The 19,486-nt window shown below is 42.5% G+C and overlaps 1 protein-coding gene across 11 annotated transcripts in view; it reads left to right on the top strand.

Annotated features, from left to right (window-relative positions):
• Positions 1-19,486, top strand: part of LOC146344933 (histone deacetylase 9-like) — a 398,626-nt gene that overhangs the window by 29,794 nt on the left and 349,346 nt on the right. For 10 of the 11 annotated variants that reach the window (XR_014792360.1, XR_014792359.1, XM_084858628.1 and 7 more), the window contains one exon: positions 13,695-13,824. Coding sequence is in view for 9 of the 11 variants with exons in the window: in XM_084858628.1 (XP_084714754.1) it covers positions 13,803-13,824 (22 nt within the window). In the remaining 2 variants the exon portion in view is untranslated. Of the gene's footprint in view, positions 1-8,297; positions 8,414-13,694; positions 13,825-19,486 lie in introns of all 11 variants that reach the window. The other variant, XM_084858629.1, reaches the window with a different exon arrangement.

The following is a 19,486-nucleotide window of genomic DNA, read 5'->3' as shown; positions in this document are numbered from 1 at the left end:
TTGTTCCCTCTACTGAGGCAAAGATCTTACCGCTCGCACATGGGAAAACAGGCTGGTTGAAGGTGGTAATCATTCCCTTTCTAAAATCTAAAACACTGGAATGGAATGGAGCATAAATCTTTGATGTTTGCAGAGCGCTATCAGCTTTTCACATGCTTGAATAAAACTTTGAGGGATTTTTTTTTTAATCTGTCTGCTCTTTCCCCCTCTTCATCTATAATTCTTGACAGGTTGAATTATCTATAAATAACACATGCAGACAAGATTATTTAGTTAAAAACACATACCTCCAAAATTTGTCAGCTAAACTATGATTAGTTAAAGGTTACAGTATCTTGTCATAACAGTGCATGATAAAAATATATGCTTCTATTTCCTACTTGTCTCTGAAATATCCTTCTTCAAAAGCAGATTTTCCACTCTATGGAAATTGGGTACAAACATTTTCCCTGTGTAGAATGGTACACTCAGAATAAAATTGACATTTGAGAACTCAGTTAATATTCTGGTCCCAATCCATAGATTCTCTGATACAGTAGCAGGGTCTGTATTACATGCAAAAATCTCATGCAAACTAGGCAGCTGGCATTTTCAGCTTTTAAGCTGTTAACTGGGGAGACTACAGGGTTTCAGCAAACCATTACTGACGATGAGCATAGGCCGGAGTGGGGAACCTTTTTTCTGTTAGGAGCCACATTACTTTGGGTGTAATCAGTCGGGAGGCTGAATGCTGGCAATGGGCAAGCCCAGAGCCAGAAATGGTGTGTGTGTGGGGGTCCTTTCTGTCTTTCCACCCACTTTCCTGTCTACTTATGTCATTCCTTTTCTTTGTCTCTCTCCCCCTCCCTTTTTCTCTCTGCTACCCCTTTTTCTCTCACTTTTTTCTGATAGCCCTTCTCTCCCTCTGCTGGGGAAGGGACAGATTCTTGTTGCTAATGGTCTGAATTGATCACTTGCAGAGGGCTTTTGCAATTTGGATGAGGACCACATGAAATTAAGCTGATGGCCATATGTGGTTCTTGTGCCACAGGTTGCCCAACTCTGGGGACACCCTATCTATACCCTTGGATATAGATGCAAGGCTTACTGCTCCTCATCACCTTTTTGCATAGGGTAGTCATGTGTCCTGCTTTGGAGAGGATAGCCCTCTATTTGAAGGCATCATCTGTTTGAAAGGCTGTCTGGTCTTCAGTCCAGTTTAAAGATAAAGAGCATAAGAAGGGAGAACAGGGACCTTGAAGTTGGCCATCAGCAGTTAGCACCTGTACAGCAGACTGAACAGCATCCATGCAGATCACCTGGTCAAAGTCTTCCCCATTATGATAAGATGTATAGTTTTTTAAATTACAGTGATTATTTCTAAATTTGCATATGAGAGCTAGTGTGGTGGCTAGAGTGTTGGACTGGGACTCCGGAGATCTGGGTTCTAGTCCTCATTCAGCCACGAAGCTCCCTGGGTGGCTTTGGTCAGTCACTGACTCTCAGCCTAACCTACATCACAGAATTGTTGTGAAGATAAAATGGAGAAGAGGACGACTATGTACACTGCCTTAGGTTCCTCACAAGAGGAAAAAAGTGGGATATAAATGTAATAAATAAATAATCCCCCCCGATATACATAGATACATAGATACACATACATATGAATTAGCATATGCAAATTGTTTGCAGATCTGTGTCTTCTTTTCTCCTCTTGTTTGGTGCCACCTTTCCTCTGTATTGATGATGTGTAAGTGGCCATCATACTTTGCGCATGCAGGAAGGTGCCCATGTGAGGAGAGTGATCTGTACACAGATAAGACATGTGTATTGCTGTCTCTGGATCAAGCTGTTAGTGACTGAAGATGTTGAGACATCCTTACTAACACTTTGCTATATAAGCCCAGTGCCATTTTTAACAGCAAGTGTGGTGTGGTAGATTGAACCCTCCTTTGTAGCCTACTCCCCCTCCCACTCCACATACACAGAGTCGTGGTTTGAATGATCATCATAGGCTAAACAAGCCATGGTGGCAAGGTGCTTGAGCGCGTGGTTGTAGGACAGCTCCAGGCACTGTTGAATGAAACAGATTATCTAGATCCATTTCAGTCGGGCTTCAGGCCTGGTTTTGGAATGGAAACTGCCTTGGTCGCCCTGTGGGATGACCTCTGCCAGGAGAGGGACAGGGGGAGTGCGACCCTGTTGATTCTCCTGGACCTCTCAGCGGCTTTCTATACCATCGACCGTGGTATTTTTCTGGATAGGTTGTCTGGGTTGGGAGTTGGAGGCACTGCACTGCAGTGGTTCTGCTCCTACTTGGATGGCCGATTCCAGAAGGTGGTGCTGGGGGATTATTGCTCTGTGCCATGGCAATTGTGCCATGGGGTTCCACAGGGCTCTGTTTTATCCCCCATGCTATTTAACATCTACATGAAACCGCTGGGGGAGGTTATCCGGAGGTGTGGGCTGAGGTGCCATCAATATGCGGATGATACCCAGCTCTACCTCTCTTTCTCATCAAAACCAGGTGAGGCAGTGGCTGTTCTGAATCAGTGCCTGGGCACGGTAATGGACTGGATGAGGGCCAATAAACTGAAACTCAATCCAGACAAGACGGAGGTACTGTTAGTGGGTGGTTCGTCTGCCCGGCTAGGTGATATTCAACCTGTTCTGGAGGGGGTTGCACTCCCCCTAAAGGATCAGGTTCGTAGTTTGGGGGTGCTCTTGGATCCAGAACTGTCACTTGAGGCACAGGTGAACTCAGTGGCACGGAGCACTTTTTATCAGCTTAGGCTGGTATACCAACTATGCCCTTATCTGGACAGAGATAACCTAGCTACAGTTATCCATGCTCTGATAACTTCTCGTCTGGATTACTGCAATGCGTTATACGTGGGGCTGCCTTTGAAAACGGTCTGGAAATTTCAGCTGGTCCAAAATAGGGCAGCAAGATTGTTAACAGGGACTGGCCTGTGAGCTCATATTACGCCAGTACTTTTCCAGCTGCACTGGCTGCCCGTCCATTTCCGGGCCCGATTCAAAGTGCTGGTGTTAACATTCAAAGCCCTTAACGGCTTGGGGCCAGGTTACCTGAAGGATCGCCTCCTCCCATATGTGCCTGCCCAGACCTTAAGATCATCGTCATCGGCCTTTCTCCGTGAGCCCCTGCCAAAGGAAGTGAGGCAGGTGGCTACTAGGAGGAGGGCTTTTTCTGCTGTGGCACCCCGGCTCTGGAATGAGCTCCCTAGTGAGGCTCGCCTGGCACCTACACTGTATTCCTTTCGGTGCCAGGTAAAGACTTTTTTTATTTTCCCAGGCATTTTAGCATGTTAGCTTTCTAAATTTTTATCTTTGCTGTTTTAAATCTGTATTTTAAACTCGTGCACTGCTGCTAGGTTTTATTGTGATTGTATTGTTATATTGTGGTTTTAATGTTCTATATATTTTAAATTGTTTTATTGTGTGCTGTTTGGTTTTAATTTTTGTGAACCGCCCAGAGAGCTTCGGCTATTGGGCAGTATAGAAATGAAATGAATAAACAAACAAACAAACAAACAAACCATGGTGTATGCCAGTGCATGTTGGACACAATTTGCATAATTGCCCACCTGACTGTGGTTTGTTGTGTTATCCAAACCTGAGCAACATGTTTGAGGGGGAAACAACCCTTAAATAACCCATGGGCTGTTGTTGGGTTATTTGAGGATTGTTTCCTCCCAAAAGAAGCCATGCTACCGTGCAAGGCTTCGGATATGACAAATAGCAAACCAGACCTGATATGTAATGACATGCAACATGACTTAAATAAACCATCGTGCATTTTTTAGCCTATGATGATCGTGTGAATCGGCCCAGTGATTCTGACCCCTGGGTGCTTCTATCATCAGTGGATCTGTGATAGCAGAAGTGATCTCACCCCAGTGAAAAATGTTTGGGGGGAGAGTAAGCAGCATATACAAGGAGGATTCAGTATCCCACTTCCATTTCTTGACTTTCTGAAATGGTAATACATTTGAGGCTCTCTCTTTATATTTCATCCTTATATTTCGCTTCCTACCAAAACAATTGTTCTTTTAAGAGGGGTACATCTTTGAGTAATCTGGAAAAACTAGGAATAGAATTACATAATGGGCGGGTTCACACATTGTGATAAACTCCTATAGGTTAATTTACCCATGGGGTTCCAGAATGCTTGTTGTGTCTTGCAAACCTGGGCATTGTGGGTTATTTGAAGGTTAAACAACCCTCAGATAACCCTAGAACAGTTGCATATTCAAAATGGTGACTGGTGAGCCCTGGAGGTTAATTAACCCACAGTGGCTTATTGTGATGTGTGAACCAGCACAATGTATTTGGCAACTGTAGTGTCAGGAGCGCCGCAGCGGCCTCTTTCAGTACACTCCAATAACCAACTCAAGACACAGACGAAAGAATTCTTTTCAAGGCTTTAATCCTTTTACAACTTAATGACTCTTTCAGATGCTAATCACCAGCGACTAAGCAATGAACAGCAGAGTAGCCTATGCTCCAGGTAGGCAGTTGATCCCTGTTTGAAGGAGAATCACTTGAAGACCCTGAACTTATGGGCTAGGGAGAGAACCTCCCTCTTTCCCTTGGGTCCACGGGACGTGGCCGTTGCTTGCGTGCCAAACGGGCGCTACGCCTCCTTTCCGCGCCCTCCATTGCTCATCGCTCCTTGCGTCTGCGTTGAGCGTCTAGCAAGCCCCCCTCCCGCACTTTCTCACTGCCAGGGTCGCTATCTCAGGAATGCTGGCAGGAGGAATCTCTGCCAGCTGCTGTGCCTGTGAGGGATGAGCTGGCTTCTCTCCCACAGATTGCTGATCCTCCTCAGAATCAGAACTGCTCTGGGGTTCTATCAGCTCAGTTTCCACCCTGACATGTAGTCCATTAATCAAAGGAACAAACTGATGCCTGAAAAGGAGGGGGCTGTTGTGTTCCACAGCTGTTAACAGCTATTTACCAGGACTCTGACTTCTAGGCCTAAATACATTTGCTGCTGACTTTGTTTCTCCTTGTCTCAAAATGTTCCATTTTTGGCATGGACATTAACCTGAATTAATGTTGTAAAACATTATACTACCCTTTAATTATGAAATGTTGTAAACGGTCAAAATATTATGTGTTAATTAGTATTAAAAACAGAGGCAGTGGGAAAAAATCCAAGTGAAGGTGTCAAAATAAGAAATGAAATCCGTATGTTAATCATTTTAAGGGTGACAGATTTGAGTGTGTGTTTTGGAATGCAGAGTTCTTGCTTCAGATAGCTGTCTTTGGTTGTATCTTGCTTATGTGTTTGGTAATAGTTTATTTCAGGTGTGTTCTATAAAATGAAAAACAGGAAAAATAAAACAATTTGAAAAAAGAAGCTTCATTTACCTTTCCTGCTTTTTCTTTGGCGCACACTTCAACTTCATTGTTGGTTCCGCTGCTAGGTAATAAGAGTTTCTCTGTATTGTAATAAAGGTGCTTTTGCTTGCAGTTTATAAGGTAGTTCTGATTTACAGAAGGGACCGTGCAATGTGTGAGAGAATTCTACTGTTTTGATTTATGAGCTTTAAATTAATTTTGAACTTATTGTCTTCTGAGCCCTAGCTAGATGATGCAAGACCTAAACAGCTGTGGAGTGATTTTACTGCTTCTAATAAGGTCATTCATTTCTCTCCATAATGCCTTTATATCTTTTTCTCAGAGTTCCCCTTCTACATTTCTGGAATTTCTGTTGATTGCTGTCTTTGGGGTAATTTCTTTATTGTCATCTGTTGAATTAAAGAGATTTAGATACTGTCACTACTACTGTGATTGGTGTTTTTAGTAAAGTTTCTGTATTGTATTTTGAAACATGTAGCACTAGCGGACTTACTTCTGTTTATGATTTTATATATGTATAGTGTGTGTGTGTGCATATGAAATACACATACACACACATGCACACAAGTATGTGACCCTTCACATCTGTTGTTTTAATGTTGTTGACTCCATTATTGTGGTAATAATATTGACGATTTCATAAAATTTATGTTTTGTGGAAGCTGCATTGGGCTTTACTAAGAAGAAGGGTAAAAGATCAAGAAAAGGATATGTAATTTTTATATATGTGGTGGTGCCTGCTGAAGGGGTGGTCCCTGCTGTCCTTAAGGAGGCAGTAGTGTGACCACTTCTGAAGAAGCCCACTCTGGACCCACTGGTATTAGACAACTACCACCCAGTCACAAGTACCCCTTTTCGAGGAGTGTACTTGAGAGGGTTGTGGCGAAGCAACTGCGGGCACTCTTGGAGGGTACTGATTATCTAGACCTATTCCAGTCTGGGTTTCAATCTGGTTATGGGACTGAATCAGCCTTGGTCGCTTTGATGGATGGCCTTTATTGTGAGAGGGACAGGGGAGTGCAACCCTGTTAATTCTGCTCGACCTCTCATCAGCTTTTGATACCATTGACCATGGTATCCTCTTGGATCAATGCCGTGGGATGGGTATTGGAGGCACTGTGCTACAGTGGTTCTGGTCCTATCTATGGGTCCGATTTCAGAGAGTAACACTGGGTGACTTTTCCTTGCCCCCTTGGCAATTGAGCTGTGGGGTCCTGCAGGGTACCATTTTGTCCCCAATGTTGTTTAACATTTATATGAAGCCACTGGAGTGGTCATTAGAGGATTTGGAGCTAAATGCCACCAGTATGCTAATGACATGCAGTTCTAGCTCCCTGTGACATCTGAATCAGGAGAGGCTGTGCAAGTCCTGAATCAGTGCCTAAATCAGTAATGGCCTCGATGAGGGCCAGTAAACTGAAGCTGAATCCTGATAAGATGGAAGCCCTGTGAGTGAGTTCTTCCCAAGTCAGGGAGACAGGCTCATTGCCTGTTCTGGATGGGGTTGCACTCCCTCTGAAAGATCAGGCTTGTAGTCTGGGGGTACTCCTAGATCCATCATTGTTGCTGGAGGCCCAAGTGGCCACAGCGGCATGGAGTGCCTTTTACCAGCTTCGGCTGGTTCGCTAGCTGTGGCCTCTCCTGGACAGGGATAGCTTGACAGCTGTGGTACAGTCATTAGTAACCTCAAGACGGGATTGCTGCAACGTACTCTATGTGGGGCTGCTCTTGAGGCTGCACCAGAAGCTGGAGCTAGTGCAGAATGCAGCAGCTCTGCTGTTGTCGGGAGCGGCCTCTTTTCAGCGTGCAACTCCTTTGCTGAGGGAACTGCACTGGCTGCCTATTTGCTACCAGAGCAGGTTTAAGGTATTAGTACTAGTGTACAAAGCCCTAAACAGCTGGGACCAGGATACCTGAGAGAGCGCCTCCTTCCTTATCAACCTGCCCAGTCACTGAGGTCATTAGAGGGTATGTTCCTGGTGGTTCCACATGGACCCATTGCCCGGTTGGAGTCCACCAGGAAAAGAGGTTTCAGTGTGATGGCCCCCTTGCTGTGGAATTCCTTGCCTTTGGACATCAGGCAGGCGCCAACGTTGTTTTCCTTCCGGGGCCTCCTGAATACATTGTTATTTTGAGAGGCCTTCCTTGCATGACCAACCGCGGTATTTAAATTTGACCTTAATGGAATGTGTCCTAAAAAAAAGTTTTAACTATTTTAACCTGGTGTTTTATTCTTTTATCTTTGTTGTTCACCACTCCTAGATCTTCTGATTTGGAAAGGTATACAAATATTGTAAATAAATAAATAAATAAATAAATAAATAAATAAATTTAACTTGTGATTATTGTAATATTTCCATTGCTGTAAATCCTGTATAGTGGCTGAAACACAATTACTGCTAATCCTATTTTTCTTTTCTCTGCTGCTCTGCCTTAATATGCAAACTCATTTACCTGCGCTATATTCTTTTAACCAACTTTTATTTTTTTTCCATTGTTTGTTGTAGCAAAATTAAGAGTCTTGTGACATCTTAAAGAGTATGACCAAGTTTAGATTACATTCTGCAGCTTGCGGGCACCAGGTTGCACATCCAACCCCTTCTTGGGGCTTGTTGTGTTGTGTGAACTCTCACAAGTGTGGGTATGTGAGGGTTAAACAACCCTCGCATAACCATAAAAGAGACCATCTGAACAGCTCCCAAGAAATGTATTATGGCATAAGCCTTCTTGGACTAGCATTCTCTTCATCAGATGCTATTTCTTTGTCTCCTTTTTATGACTGACTATTGATTTGGTTTTGTCAACATTTATTTGGAAGCTAATTTGTCAACTCTGTCAGTCTGGAGAGGTGGCAGATTATCTTTTGCCATTACCTTTGGCTTCAAAACAAAGGTTGCTGATCAAACCCATGCATATTTTTTTTTTACAAGATTTCGTCTTCTTCCAGTGCCACCATCATGACTGTGTCTAGATTAAACAATAGCTGAGACAGGATACAACTAATTCTTTCTGAGATGCGTATGGCCTGTTCCACTTCAGACTGCAGGTATGGACCCTCATGACAATGCCCCTCAAAACAACAACAACACCACTTCACCTCACACACACAACATAAAGAGATTGAAAAAGACTACTGTGACAAACAGTCTTATCAACTGATAGAAACAGAAAACTTCCATTGGGCATGATACTATTTCTTCACTTTGTATCTTCTGGCCTGTTCAATTTTATATCATAAGTATAAGGACTCTGCTAGTATTTGTCTGAGTGAGAAAAGTGACATGCTAGTCTTCTTGATATGCAAGTTCTCTGTGTGGAAGGAACTGTTTTCTATGGAGGAGAAGGCAATTATGTGACACCCCCTCCATCTGAAATGGTACAGCCCAGGTATGCAACTTCAGTGGGAACTGGGCCAAAATGTCATTTTGCCATTGCTTGTAAACTGTCCTGTTCTGTATTCTTAATATAATATTAAAAAACAACAGCCAATTATTGGTGATATAACACCACCATTATACATTGTGCTTTACAGAGTCTCATATGCAAGAAAGAGAGGTCTGTGTTGTAAAACAATAACCTGAATTTTGACTTTGGGGGACAAATTTCATAGGAAAAGGAAAAGAAACAATGTGCATACAATTAATGCATGGTGTGTAGGGAGAGCAGAATTGTGCCTGCTGGACCCAATCCTGTCCCCCACTCCTATCCCCATGCATTCACCCTAATCTATGCACAGAGCTGGTACTTGTATGTGCGTAGGTTCTATATTCATAGGGTTGGACCCAGATTTAGGCACATGCGATTGGGCTGGTGGAAGCAGAATTCCCCAACTCTCCTCTCCATGACAGCCCCATGGAAGTGCTACACAGACAGTTGAGGGACCTTACTGAATGGGGTGAACTGTGGTATGAATGGAGTGGGGATCCCCCAAAATCAGGCAGAGACACCTTCCATGAGCAGACCCTTCCATCCACAGAAGGCATATCCTAGATCCATCTCATGATCAGGTATCCTACATTTTACATAACACCTAATTGTGCAGAAAGAGCCTACCCTTGGTAAGTTCACAGTCTCTGTTCAGAGGTTTGAATGAACATGTAGAGGTCAGGGGCATGACTTTCCCATCCATGCATTGATTGTTCCCAAACAGTACAATGGTTTTTAAACTTCGCACTCTCAGAGACTATTTTTCACATTGTTTTGTGTACCAAGAAACCATACTTGTTGCAAAGGAGTGTGAGGAACATTCTAGCATGAGCACTCAGTTTACATGGGATGTCTGATAAGCATCACTTCACACAAAGTGTGAGTATACCCTGAAATGCATTTAGCCTGTCCTCCTATGACAGTACAGCCCCAAACCCTGTGAGTTTGTGTCTGGATTGAAAGGGGGTTCGCTCTCTGCTTCTGCTGCTGTCCAGCTCTTCCTTACAATCTTTCCCCTTCCCCAATAATCTTACATTTGGAAAGGAGAAAGGGGGTAAGAAGGGGTAGCAAGGGGTTGCTAGACAGAGAAGGCCTTGGGAGGCCTGTGTTATCTGGAAATAATTGCCTGTTAGGGAGCATGGTATTTGTCCAGATTCAATTCAGGAAGTGGAAAAAAAAACAACCCTACAGGGTCTATGATCCCCAGTAGGGAATGGTGCTTCTACTTCCAGATAAGAGCAGGCCTTGTAGGGCTTCTTGTGTGTCTAGTGTGTCTGCTCTACTGCTGGTTACCACCTCCCCTTTACAGAAGTAAGTTCGTTTTTTTTACTTGAGAAGAGGGGGATGGTAGTGGAGGGTAGTTATGTTTGCAGAGCTCTTTGCAAAAACTCAGCTGCTCAGCAACTTAACTAAAATAGGTTCGGTAAACCTATGAAGAAAATTTCCTGGAAAGTGTTTTGCTTCCTTCCAAGCAAGTTAAATCATATTTAAACCAAAATTTATAAAAGGAACAGAGTGTAGTCTTTAACCTGAAAATGTGGAAATATGAAATAATGTTTGCTGTTAACATAGATTTTAAACTATGTTCTGGAAGAACTCAAAACCTTTTTTTTTTTCTTTTTTTGCTTTATTTGTGAACAACTGGGCGAGAGGGACTTGTTTTCAGGTTTTTAGACTATGACTAGGTTTGCATAACATGATAACCCACCATGGGCAGCCAGCCATGGTGGGTTATCATGTCACCCGAACCTAGTGCATTCTCCACAGGATTAATTTTTGTGAACAAGCCACCTTGGGAACCCATGGCTTGTTGTTGGGTTGTTCATACCCATGGTTGATTGTCCAAACCTGGGAGACCAATTTTATCATGGGTCACTGGGATCAGCTACAGAGCTACTTGGCCAGAGTGGCAAACAACCAATGCTGCTCTTCATGATTTTGCCAGTGATTTTGCTACTCCAGCCTCCCTTGCCAGTAACTACCCTTCCACCAATGCTTAAATGGCATTTTGGAAGCACTGTCACTTGTTCACCACCTTTTTTTTCCCCTATTGCCTCAAAATTGCTCAGATGGGGTCCAGATATTTGTCAGTCTTTTGCAAGTCTGCAAGAGTGGTCTTATGGTTGTTCAATATGCGTAGACTTGTCTGGTGAATTTCCTTGTATGTTTCAGCAGTCAAAGGGAGCTGCCAGGTGGAGTAGGTAACCTACAAGGAAATTAACAAGACGAGGCGGCATATAGGCTAATTTGTGCACAGTAGAGAAGGACGGGGTGTACCCCTAGATCCATCACTGTTGCTGGAGAACCAAGTGGCCATGGTGGCTCAGAGTGCCTTTTAACAGCTTTGATTGGTTTGCCAGCTATGGTGTCTTCTGGGCAGGGACAGATTGACCACAGAGGTACAGGTGCTAGTAACCTCAAGACTGGATTACTGCAATGCGCTCTATGTGGGGCTGCCCTTAAGGCTGCTCTGGAAGCTGGAGCTAGTGCAGAACACAGCAGCTCGGCTGTTGTCAGGAGCTGCCCCTTTTCAGCATGGAATTCGTTTGCTGAGGGAACTGCACTGGCTGCCTAATTGCTACAAAGCCAGGTGTAAGGTTTTAGTACTAGTGTACAAAGCTCCAAACAACTTGGGACTAGCATACCTGAGACAGTGCCTTCTCACTTATGGTTCCACATGGACTTATGGCCTGATTGGAGTCCACCCAGACAAAAGCCTTCAGTATGGTGGCCCCCTTCCTATGGAACTCCCAACACTTCCCCAAGTCTCCAGCTACTCCAGAAAGGAGAGAAATTAACTACCTGCCTTATTGCTGCTCCTTTTCGGAGCAGTTACTGCTGCAGTTACTGCACAAATTAGCCTCATCTTGTCAGTGTCCTTGTATGTTACCTACGCCACTTTGCAGCTCCCTTTAACAGCTGAAACATACAAGGAAATTGACCAGACAGGACTACACATATTGGACAGCCAATAAGGGCGCACTTGCAAAAGACTGAATCATCATCATCATCATCATCATCAAAATGCGCACCCCATTTGCGCATTTTTGAGGCATTGAAAAAACAAAACGGGAATGAAAAGGGGTAGTGATTGGAGTGAGGAGGGGGCCAAGATGAGGAGAGAAGACGGGTTCTGTCCCAAAGGTGCCTGGGATATGTGCTGGTGCCAGCTGGAGGACTGAGGGGGAAGGAGGGGGACAGCAAGCCATGGCAAGCCTGATCACTTGTTAGGTGTACTGTGGGTTGCTCTGTGAACAACCAGCTGGAGGACTGAGGGGGAAGGAGGGGGACAGGAAGCCATGGCAAGCCTGATCACTTGTTAGGTGTACTGTGGGTTGCTCTGTGAACAACCAGCTGGAGGACTGAGGGGGAAGGAGGGGGACAGCAAGCCATGGCAAGCCTGATCACTTGTTAGGTGTACTGTGGGTTGCTCTGTGAACAACCAGCCCACCGTGGCTTGTTTGCAGGGCAGCTTAGTGTGACATGTGAACCCGCCCATTAAGCATCTCCTAAGCTGAGCGTTTATATCCCTGCTCCCACCATGTTACTCTCTGTCTGAAGGACCTATTTTTAATTTAATGTTCCTAATAACTTTTAGACATTATAAATAAGTAAGAAGTTTCAGTGATACAGAAATGTCTTCTGGATCAGATTCTGTGACAACTGCTAAACTCCTTTTTGATACTACATTTTATCTTGTCATGAGATGCAAGTCTTAATAAACTTTCAAAAAATAAAGATGTTACAACAGTGAGATTAGTTGGGGTGCATGTATAAACCTGCTAAATGTGACAGAACAGAGTATTTCAAATACCATGAAAACATTCTTATTCAATTTCAGTGTAATTTGAAAAAGTACCTCAATATTTGATTTATAAAGAAGTTCCACACTGCATAAAATGAATAATTGCAAGTGTAGTATCTCTCTTTTTGGCATATTTCTAGTTGTAATTTTGCAAAATGTAGTACTAACGAAGGGTTTGTAACAGACTCATGTGCAAGCAGTACCAGCTCCAGGTTTTTGAGGGTCCTTGAACAAGGCACATTCCATGGACCCCCTCCGTCAGTGAGTCTACCTTCTCATTACCATTGTCAGCTGCTACTGCTCCTCATCCTCTTTCTCATCGTTGCTATTGCTTGCTTGATAGGCAGAGAGCAAGTAGGCAGTGGAATCTTGCTTACTCTGCTTTTCTTTTTCACCACAGGTGGACAAGCATATTGTAATGATGAGGAGGAGGAGCAAATCTAGGGAGCTCTCGTCTGTGGGCTACTAGTGGGGCATGCACCCTCAGCAGGTGCCTAACGATGCCCACCCTTGATCCCAGCCCTGTTGCAAGTATTTTGCAAAGCTGCCAGTTAAATTCTTGTTTTTGTAGGAATTATTTTAAGCAGAGTTAACCTCTATATTAAAATTCATTATGGTCAGTTTTTCAAAATCTGAGGCATGCTCAGGGACATGCAACCAGATTTTATTATGCTGTCCTTGTGAACATTTAGCTTGCCTTGTGTTGGAAGACTTCATATTACTTTTTATTTTATCTTAGTAGTCCAGTGTTGTTGGTTTTTATCCCCTTTGCCAAATTTTGATTCCATATTGCACGTATCCAAGTGAGGAAAGAAATAAGTGCATACAGGTCCTTTGTAGGTTTCTTCTGCAACAACACCAGAGATATTTAAGGTATACCCCTCAGTTTCACATTTAGCTTTCTTATGCTTTTAGGATAAGATTGCATGCATCATGGAACCTTGTCCACCTCTGAAGTCATTGGGATCCCTTGTACATTTGTGCACTGGAGTTGGTAGATCAAGGCTATTTGTCTCCAGTCACATGTATAATAATAACTCGTATGTATAATATCTGTGTGCATAATCTTTTACATGATATTTTTCTTCATTAATAGATTGAAATCACAGATTTGTATCAACTTGGTGAGGACATTGAAATCAGAGCTACATTTACTAAGATCTGATCTCTCCGTGTCAACTGTTCAATTCCCCCCTCAGCAACAATGAGTTCCACAACTCAACCAGGTCAGTCTGATTTGTTCAACCACTTATTGTTGTGCAGGAGCAATATTTTTGTATTCTTAACATGGAGGAAAGAAGTGATTACAGAATCAGAGTGCAAGCACAATTTGATTCTCATTCAGAGGAGAAAGAGTTACTATGAATGTGAAATAAACATATAAACAAACACAATTTTTGCGCGTATTTGGATAACTACAGTTTAACACCTTATATTAATCTGTATTTTCCTAATCTATATCATTTTCTTATGGCCTGTCTTGGATCTTAAGCCTCCTCCTCAAAATAAAATGTTATTACCTGTAACAGCTGTTTTTGTATTCCTTAATATATTTATCTATTTGAAATATTTATATATTGCCTTTCTCTCTTATTTGTACCATAAGCTGTTGATGGTGTCTATTTGTGTTAAAAGAGTTTGTTAAATTAAAATGTCTCCCTTTCCTCTTTGCTGTTTTTTGTATTATGTACACAGTGACCTGGTTCACACAATCAAATTAGCCCACCATGGCTTATTTAACTGTGACTGGGTTCGGGTGACATGACAACCCCCGGCATGGGTGTTGTTATGTGAAATGGCACCAGCAAGTGCCTGGATGTGCCACAGACCATGATGTTTTAAATAAGTCATGCTGGGCTGATTTGACTGTGCAAACTGGCCCAGTCATTTTAAGTCAGCATGAGCAGAGCTGTTCATGCTCAGAAAAAGGCTTTTGTATCAGGACACATGTAAACAAAAGGTGGCTGCATGGAATAACACCCCCCCACACACATACACACACATGCACAGTGCTCTCATCTGCTGTCAAGCTGATCACATGTTTTAAGAGGAAGTTGATTCCAGTGATTCCTCTTCTTACCACCTCCCCTAAACAGGTTGTCAAGCCTGATGGTGTCGACCATCTGTTCAGCGATGAGGCTTGGCCTCTGTTTTCAGCCACTATAGGTACTTAGAGATAGGTGTAAGTGTGACATTGGAGAAACATGAGTTTCAGAGGCCTTGGGTGGTAGGCCTGTCTTTGGTTACAGACATCTCCCTAACCTAAAACAGCTGGTCACAGGACCAGACCATGAAACAACAAACCCAGATGCCAGTTCTGTCCCTGCATCTACTCAGGCAGCTTTATTACAGAACCTAATCATGTCAGCCACATCTTCCAATGTGCTACATCCTGTCATTTATCAGCAGTATTCTTTCATATTCTACATAGGAGGAATAGGTCAGTCTCTATACAAAATAAAAAATACCGAAAAATAATAATAAATTAAAACAGATCAGAAAGATATAAGCCAGCATTTCAACCTCCTCGAACACTCTGCCATTGATCGTGGGCAGACTTAAAGCTAAAGGGAAACTCCAGTGTAAAACTGCTATATTGCAATTTATAAGGAAATTCAATTGTGTCACCTTTGGCTTGAATCAAGATCACAGGTTTTTATTCACTACGGGTGTTAATTAGCTTACCAATGCTTGGAACTTTATTGTTAATGCTTTGTGAACAGTCACTAATTATTATTTTTACATTTGTGTTAATGTAATTACCACAGTCTGTGTTTCTGATGGATTTCATTGCTGACGTCACTGCTAACATAGTCTGTTTCTTTCTACACCCATGTATATTTATATCTGCAAACTCAGGAAAACATTCCATCTAATGAAGTGGACTCTGGTCCATGAAAGCTTATGCCATGCTAAATGTGTTTGTCTTCTAAGGGTCGCAAGACTCTTCTATGAGTTTATAAAGGACATACTGAGAGGTGAGGTAGTGCCAGGAGGGAAGCCAATAAGGAAGATGTTACAGGAATCTAGGCAATATGGCCAGAACTTGGAAAATATTTTTTTTATCAATAACCCTCCACTGTTAATCAGTAGGTGCAGAGTAAGATAAATGGGTTAACCCACCAACATGTTAAATTGAAATTCAATACACTTGTGATAAGTAAAGTATGTTGTTTCTTGATTTCCATGAATGTTTGAGCCCTCATGGCAAGTTACAATCCACTAATTAATGTATACATAAACATTATAATATTAGACATGCTTCAGCATCACTGACTTGCCCACTGATGAGCTATTAAAATTAAGGCACTTCCAAAAGAGATAGAAAGATGAAATTTTGTACACCCCATGGTTACCAGAAAAAGCTAAAAATGCTAGAACGTATTTGTCACTTTTCTTTGAAACTCAAGACATGGACATCTACCTCCTAAAAGGATTCAACACTATAACACTGAGGAATCCAAGGCATAAAGAAAATGTATCTTTTGCAGTTCCTCTTTAAGAAGTTTGAAACAGCATCCGGGTAGAAGGGACAAATGGCAAGAAGAATATGAAAACAAAAAATTCGGCAAACCACACACACATTTTAGCACATCTGGGGAAGGGGAGATTTCCAGTAGTAGCCAGGAATTATTTTTTATTGGTAGCATTCAAGCTGGATTTACCAGTGTGGAATATGCGTGTTTGTCAATAGTAATCAGTGTAATCCTTTAATGTAATCCTTTAATGCATGCACATTTTAGTAATTTGTGTATTGTGGTGTTGACAAAATAACTTTTTAAAGGATTGCCTACTTAAAAAAAATTAGAATATAGAAATCAGCAAAGAAAATGCAATATGTTAATATCCGTTAAAGAACAATAGCAAGAGAAATTTAATTGAAGTTTTTGCTTCACCTCTGTTCAATTTAGGAATGTTCTACAGCTCACGTTTTCCAAGATAATCTTCTTGCCAAACACAATGTGCTGAAGTTGTTTATATAATTATGTTTTTTTTTAAAGAAAACAAACAAACATAATTCTCAACTCTCTTGCAAAGAATGGTTGGGGGGTAGGAGGGAAGGTAAGTGCCAAATTGATATGTGCAGTTCACTGTAGTTTCAAAATAGGCTGGCAATATTAAAAACATACATTTTGGCTCATATGTTCTTGGGATTGAGTGAAATAAAAAGAAACCTGAATGATTATGATTCTAGCTGACTTTTTTTTTGTCTGTGGGTGCTTCTGGATAGACAGCTCCTTGTACTACCAATCAAAAGGCACTGTGCAGCTATTCTCTCTTTACATCCTTAATTGATTTTTGGGGACTAAGAAAAAAGATGGAAGAAGCAACGGGCAACCATGGGACGGTTACAAATAGATGACATAACTGTCTGGACCTCCTGTATAATTCTGCAACTGAGGCAGGGTGATTGCACAACAAAAGCCTCCCCTGGAAGCACCCAGTTATCCGGTTAAACAACCTAGGAATTGGCATGATGGGCAAACTTGCCCTTCGTTCCCGAGGGGCAAGAATCTTGCACTTGTTTGCAGTTTTGTTTATGCATCTACATAGGTGTTGCTAAAAGTTCAAATATCACATAATTAGTTGCAAATTCATGATGTTAGATTTCAGTCACATTTTCAAACTTGACAATTAGGGTGTTCTTTCAATAGGAACCCAAGCACATCTCAGTTTTTATTTTTATCCTGGGGCCAAGAAAAAGTGTATGTGTGCTGTGTGTATGAGAGAGGGAGAGCAAGCAAAAGGGAGGGAGAGAGAGAGAGAACGGTGCCTGTCTGTTCTTTATTAAAGAACCCGGTAAATCCCATATTTTTAGAAGGGTTTGTATGAGTTGTATCCCGCCTTAGTCCTACTTAGAGTAGACCCACTGAAATGAATGAAACATAAGTTAGTCATTAATAGCTTGTTTCATTAATTTCACTGGGTCTACTCTAAGTAGGACTAATATTGGATACAACCCTATGTCTGCATTCACATCTGTCTTCTAAAATTAATTCTGCCTGTGGATGAGATTTATGTGTTACTGCTTTGTGCATCCATTGCCTGGGGGTGAGGAGGAAAGAAACAATGTGAAATGTCTCTTCAACTAAATGTGTATACCAAGTTCTTGAAATGTGAGCCACAGTTGTAGCAAGCAGTCTGCTATGACGTACCAAACAAATGCTTTACAGTCAGCAAGGTGTTGTAGTTACAAACAGTAGTTGGGGAGAGAATGGTCAAAAAGGAAGAGGTACCGGAGGGAAAAAAACTCTCTCACGTGGGGCTTAGGGACAAGAGGGCCTGAAAAAGAAGGATGGATTGAAAAACTGAATTAGACTGTGAGCCAGACTACTGGATGCTGGGGAGGGAGCAGTGGCTGAACATGTCCTATTGATATGAACTAACTAGACAATACCTTGGTTGTGGAATATATGCTGTTAAATGTTTCTTATTTGTGGGGAAAATGTGACCTCATCTATATGCCAGTGTGCTTGTAACTTCTTGTAATTACACCTGCAGTACATCACTTGATTTTTTTTATTACTGTAAGGAATGGAAGCTATTAAACAACATTCACTCAGATTTTTAAAGAAGCATGAATTCTGAAACGACCTCTTTTTTGATAAACAATGAGCATTCTGAGTCTGTTCCAACAACAAGGAACATCCTGGAAAACAAGCATAAACAAATATACGATCTGTTCAGGTGAAATATGTTTCAGGTATCATAAAAGTTTGACATACTTAGGGCGCAATCTTATATAGATAGGTGGCTGCCTCCGAACTCGGAGGCAACTGCCTATTCAATGCAGGGCAGGAGAAGCACGGAGGGGATTGTTCCCTCTGCGCGTCTCCTACCCTGCATTTGCGTCTAGACAGCCGATTTCAGCTGTCTAGCTGCAGGAAGGCAGAGCAGGGGAGGAGGCTGCTGGACAACACATAGGATGTGTCGCACCGGCGTTTCTGCCCTCCCTGCCCCGGAATGCTTGCTGGAACGCCCCGTTTTGGCTGCTCCATGCTCCTCTTGTGAGCATGGTGCATGGGGCTGTTCCGTGCTGACTCCGAGGCAGCATGGGGGGGGGAAGGTTGGTTCTCCGGGAATCGACCTTGGAGTGCGGGCTCTGTGGTCGGTTGCTGGAAAACCAGATATCCTATGGCCTTCTAGCCACTGACTAACGGCCATAGGATTGCTCCCTCCGAGGCTGTCAAGAGATTAAGAAAAGGATGAAGTTGAATTCTTCATACTTAAAGATCCTTCATTACTACAATATTTGGTGTAATCATCAATGTAATACCTGGGGATTTCAGGCACAGGGGAAGCAATTGACTCTTCTGATGGCACTCAGGATTCTGTGGCAAGAGAGCTAGGTTTTGTCTGTGAGTCTCCCTAACCTTTTCAGTGCTGCACTATGTTTCTTGAGTCTGAGAACTTCCAAGCAGAGAGTAGTAGTGAGTAGTCCTGTGAAGTGTGTGTATGCATTGAAACATTAGGGGCTGAGTGAAAGGGCTGCGTTACTGCCTGCACAAAGTCATGGCATATTGGGTCGACATTCATGTTGCCATGACCCCAGAGCTGTGTAAACTTGCCCTCAGTTAGGAATGCTATTACTTACTTCACTACTTCCATGTATAGGTTGTGGGTTGTACTGCTACCAGAAATAGGATGCTAGTGAAGAGAAACAATAGATAAGTGGACTAGTGAACTTCAGTCCACAGCCTCTTTCCCCATACCTCTTCAGCCTCTTTCCCTTGGCCCCAGCTTCTGCTGTTACTTTCTTAGGTCTCTCTGCTTAGTTCTCCCTACTGCTTCATGCACAATTGGGCTTCTTTGTCCTTATAGCCATGACATTCAGATGCACCCTACTTCTTTTCAAATGCTTTATGCTAGTCTCCATATGCCTCTATC

The sequence above is a fragment of the Heloderma suspectum genome, chromosome 5 (assembly GCF_057233095.1).
Source record: "Heloderma suspectum isolate Gila_16-S chromosome 5, 16-S_ref, whole genome shotgun sequence".
Classification (NCBI taxonomy): Eukaryota; Metazoa; Chordata; class Lepidosauria; order Squamata; family Helodermatidae; genus Heloderma; species Heloderma suspectum.
Note: the sequence above shows the minus strand (reverse complement) of the source record. Positions and strands in the feature narration are given on the sequence as shown.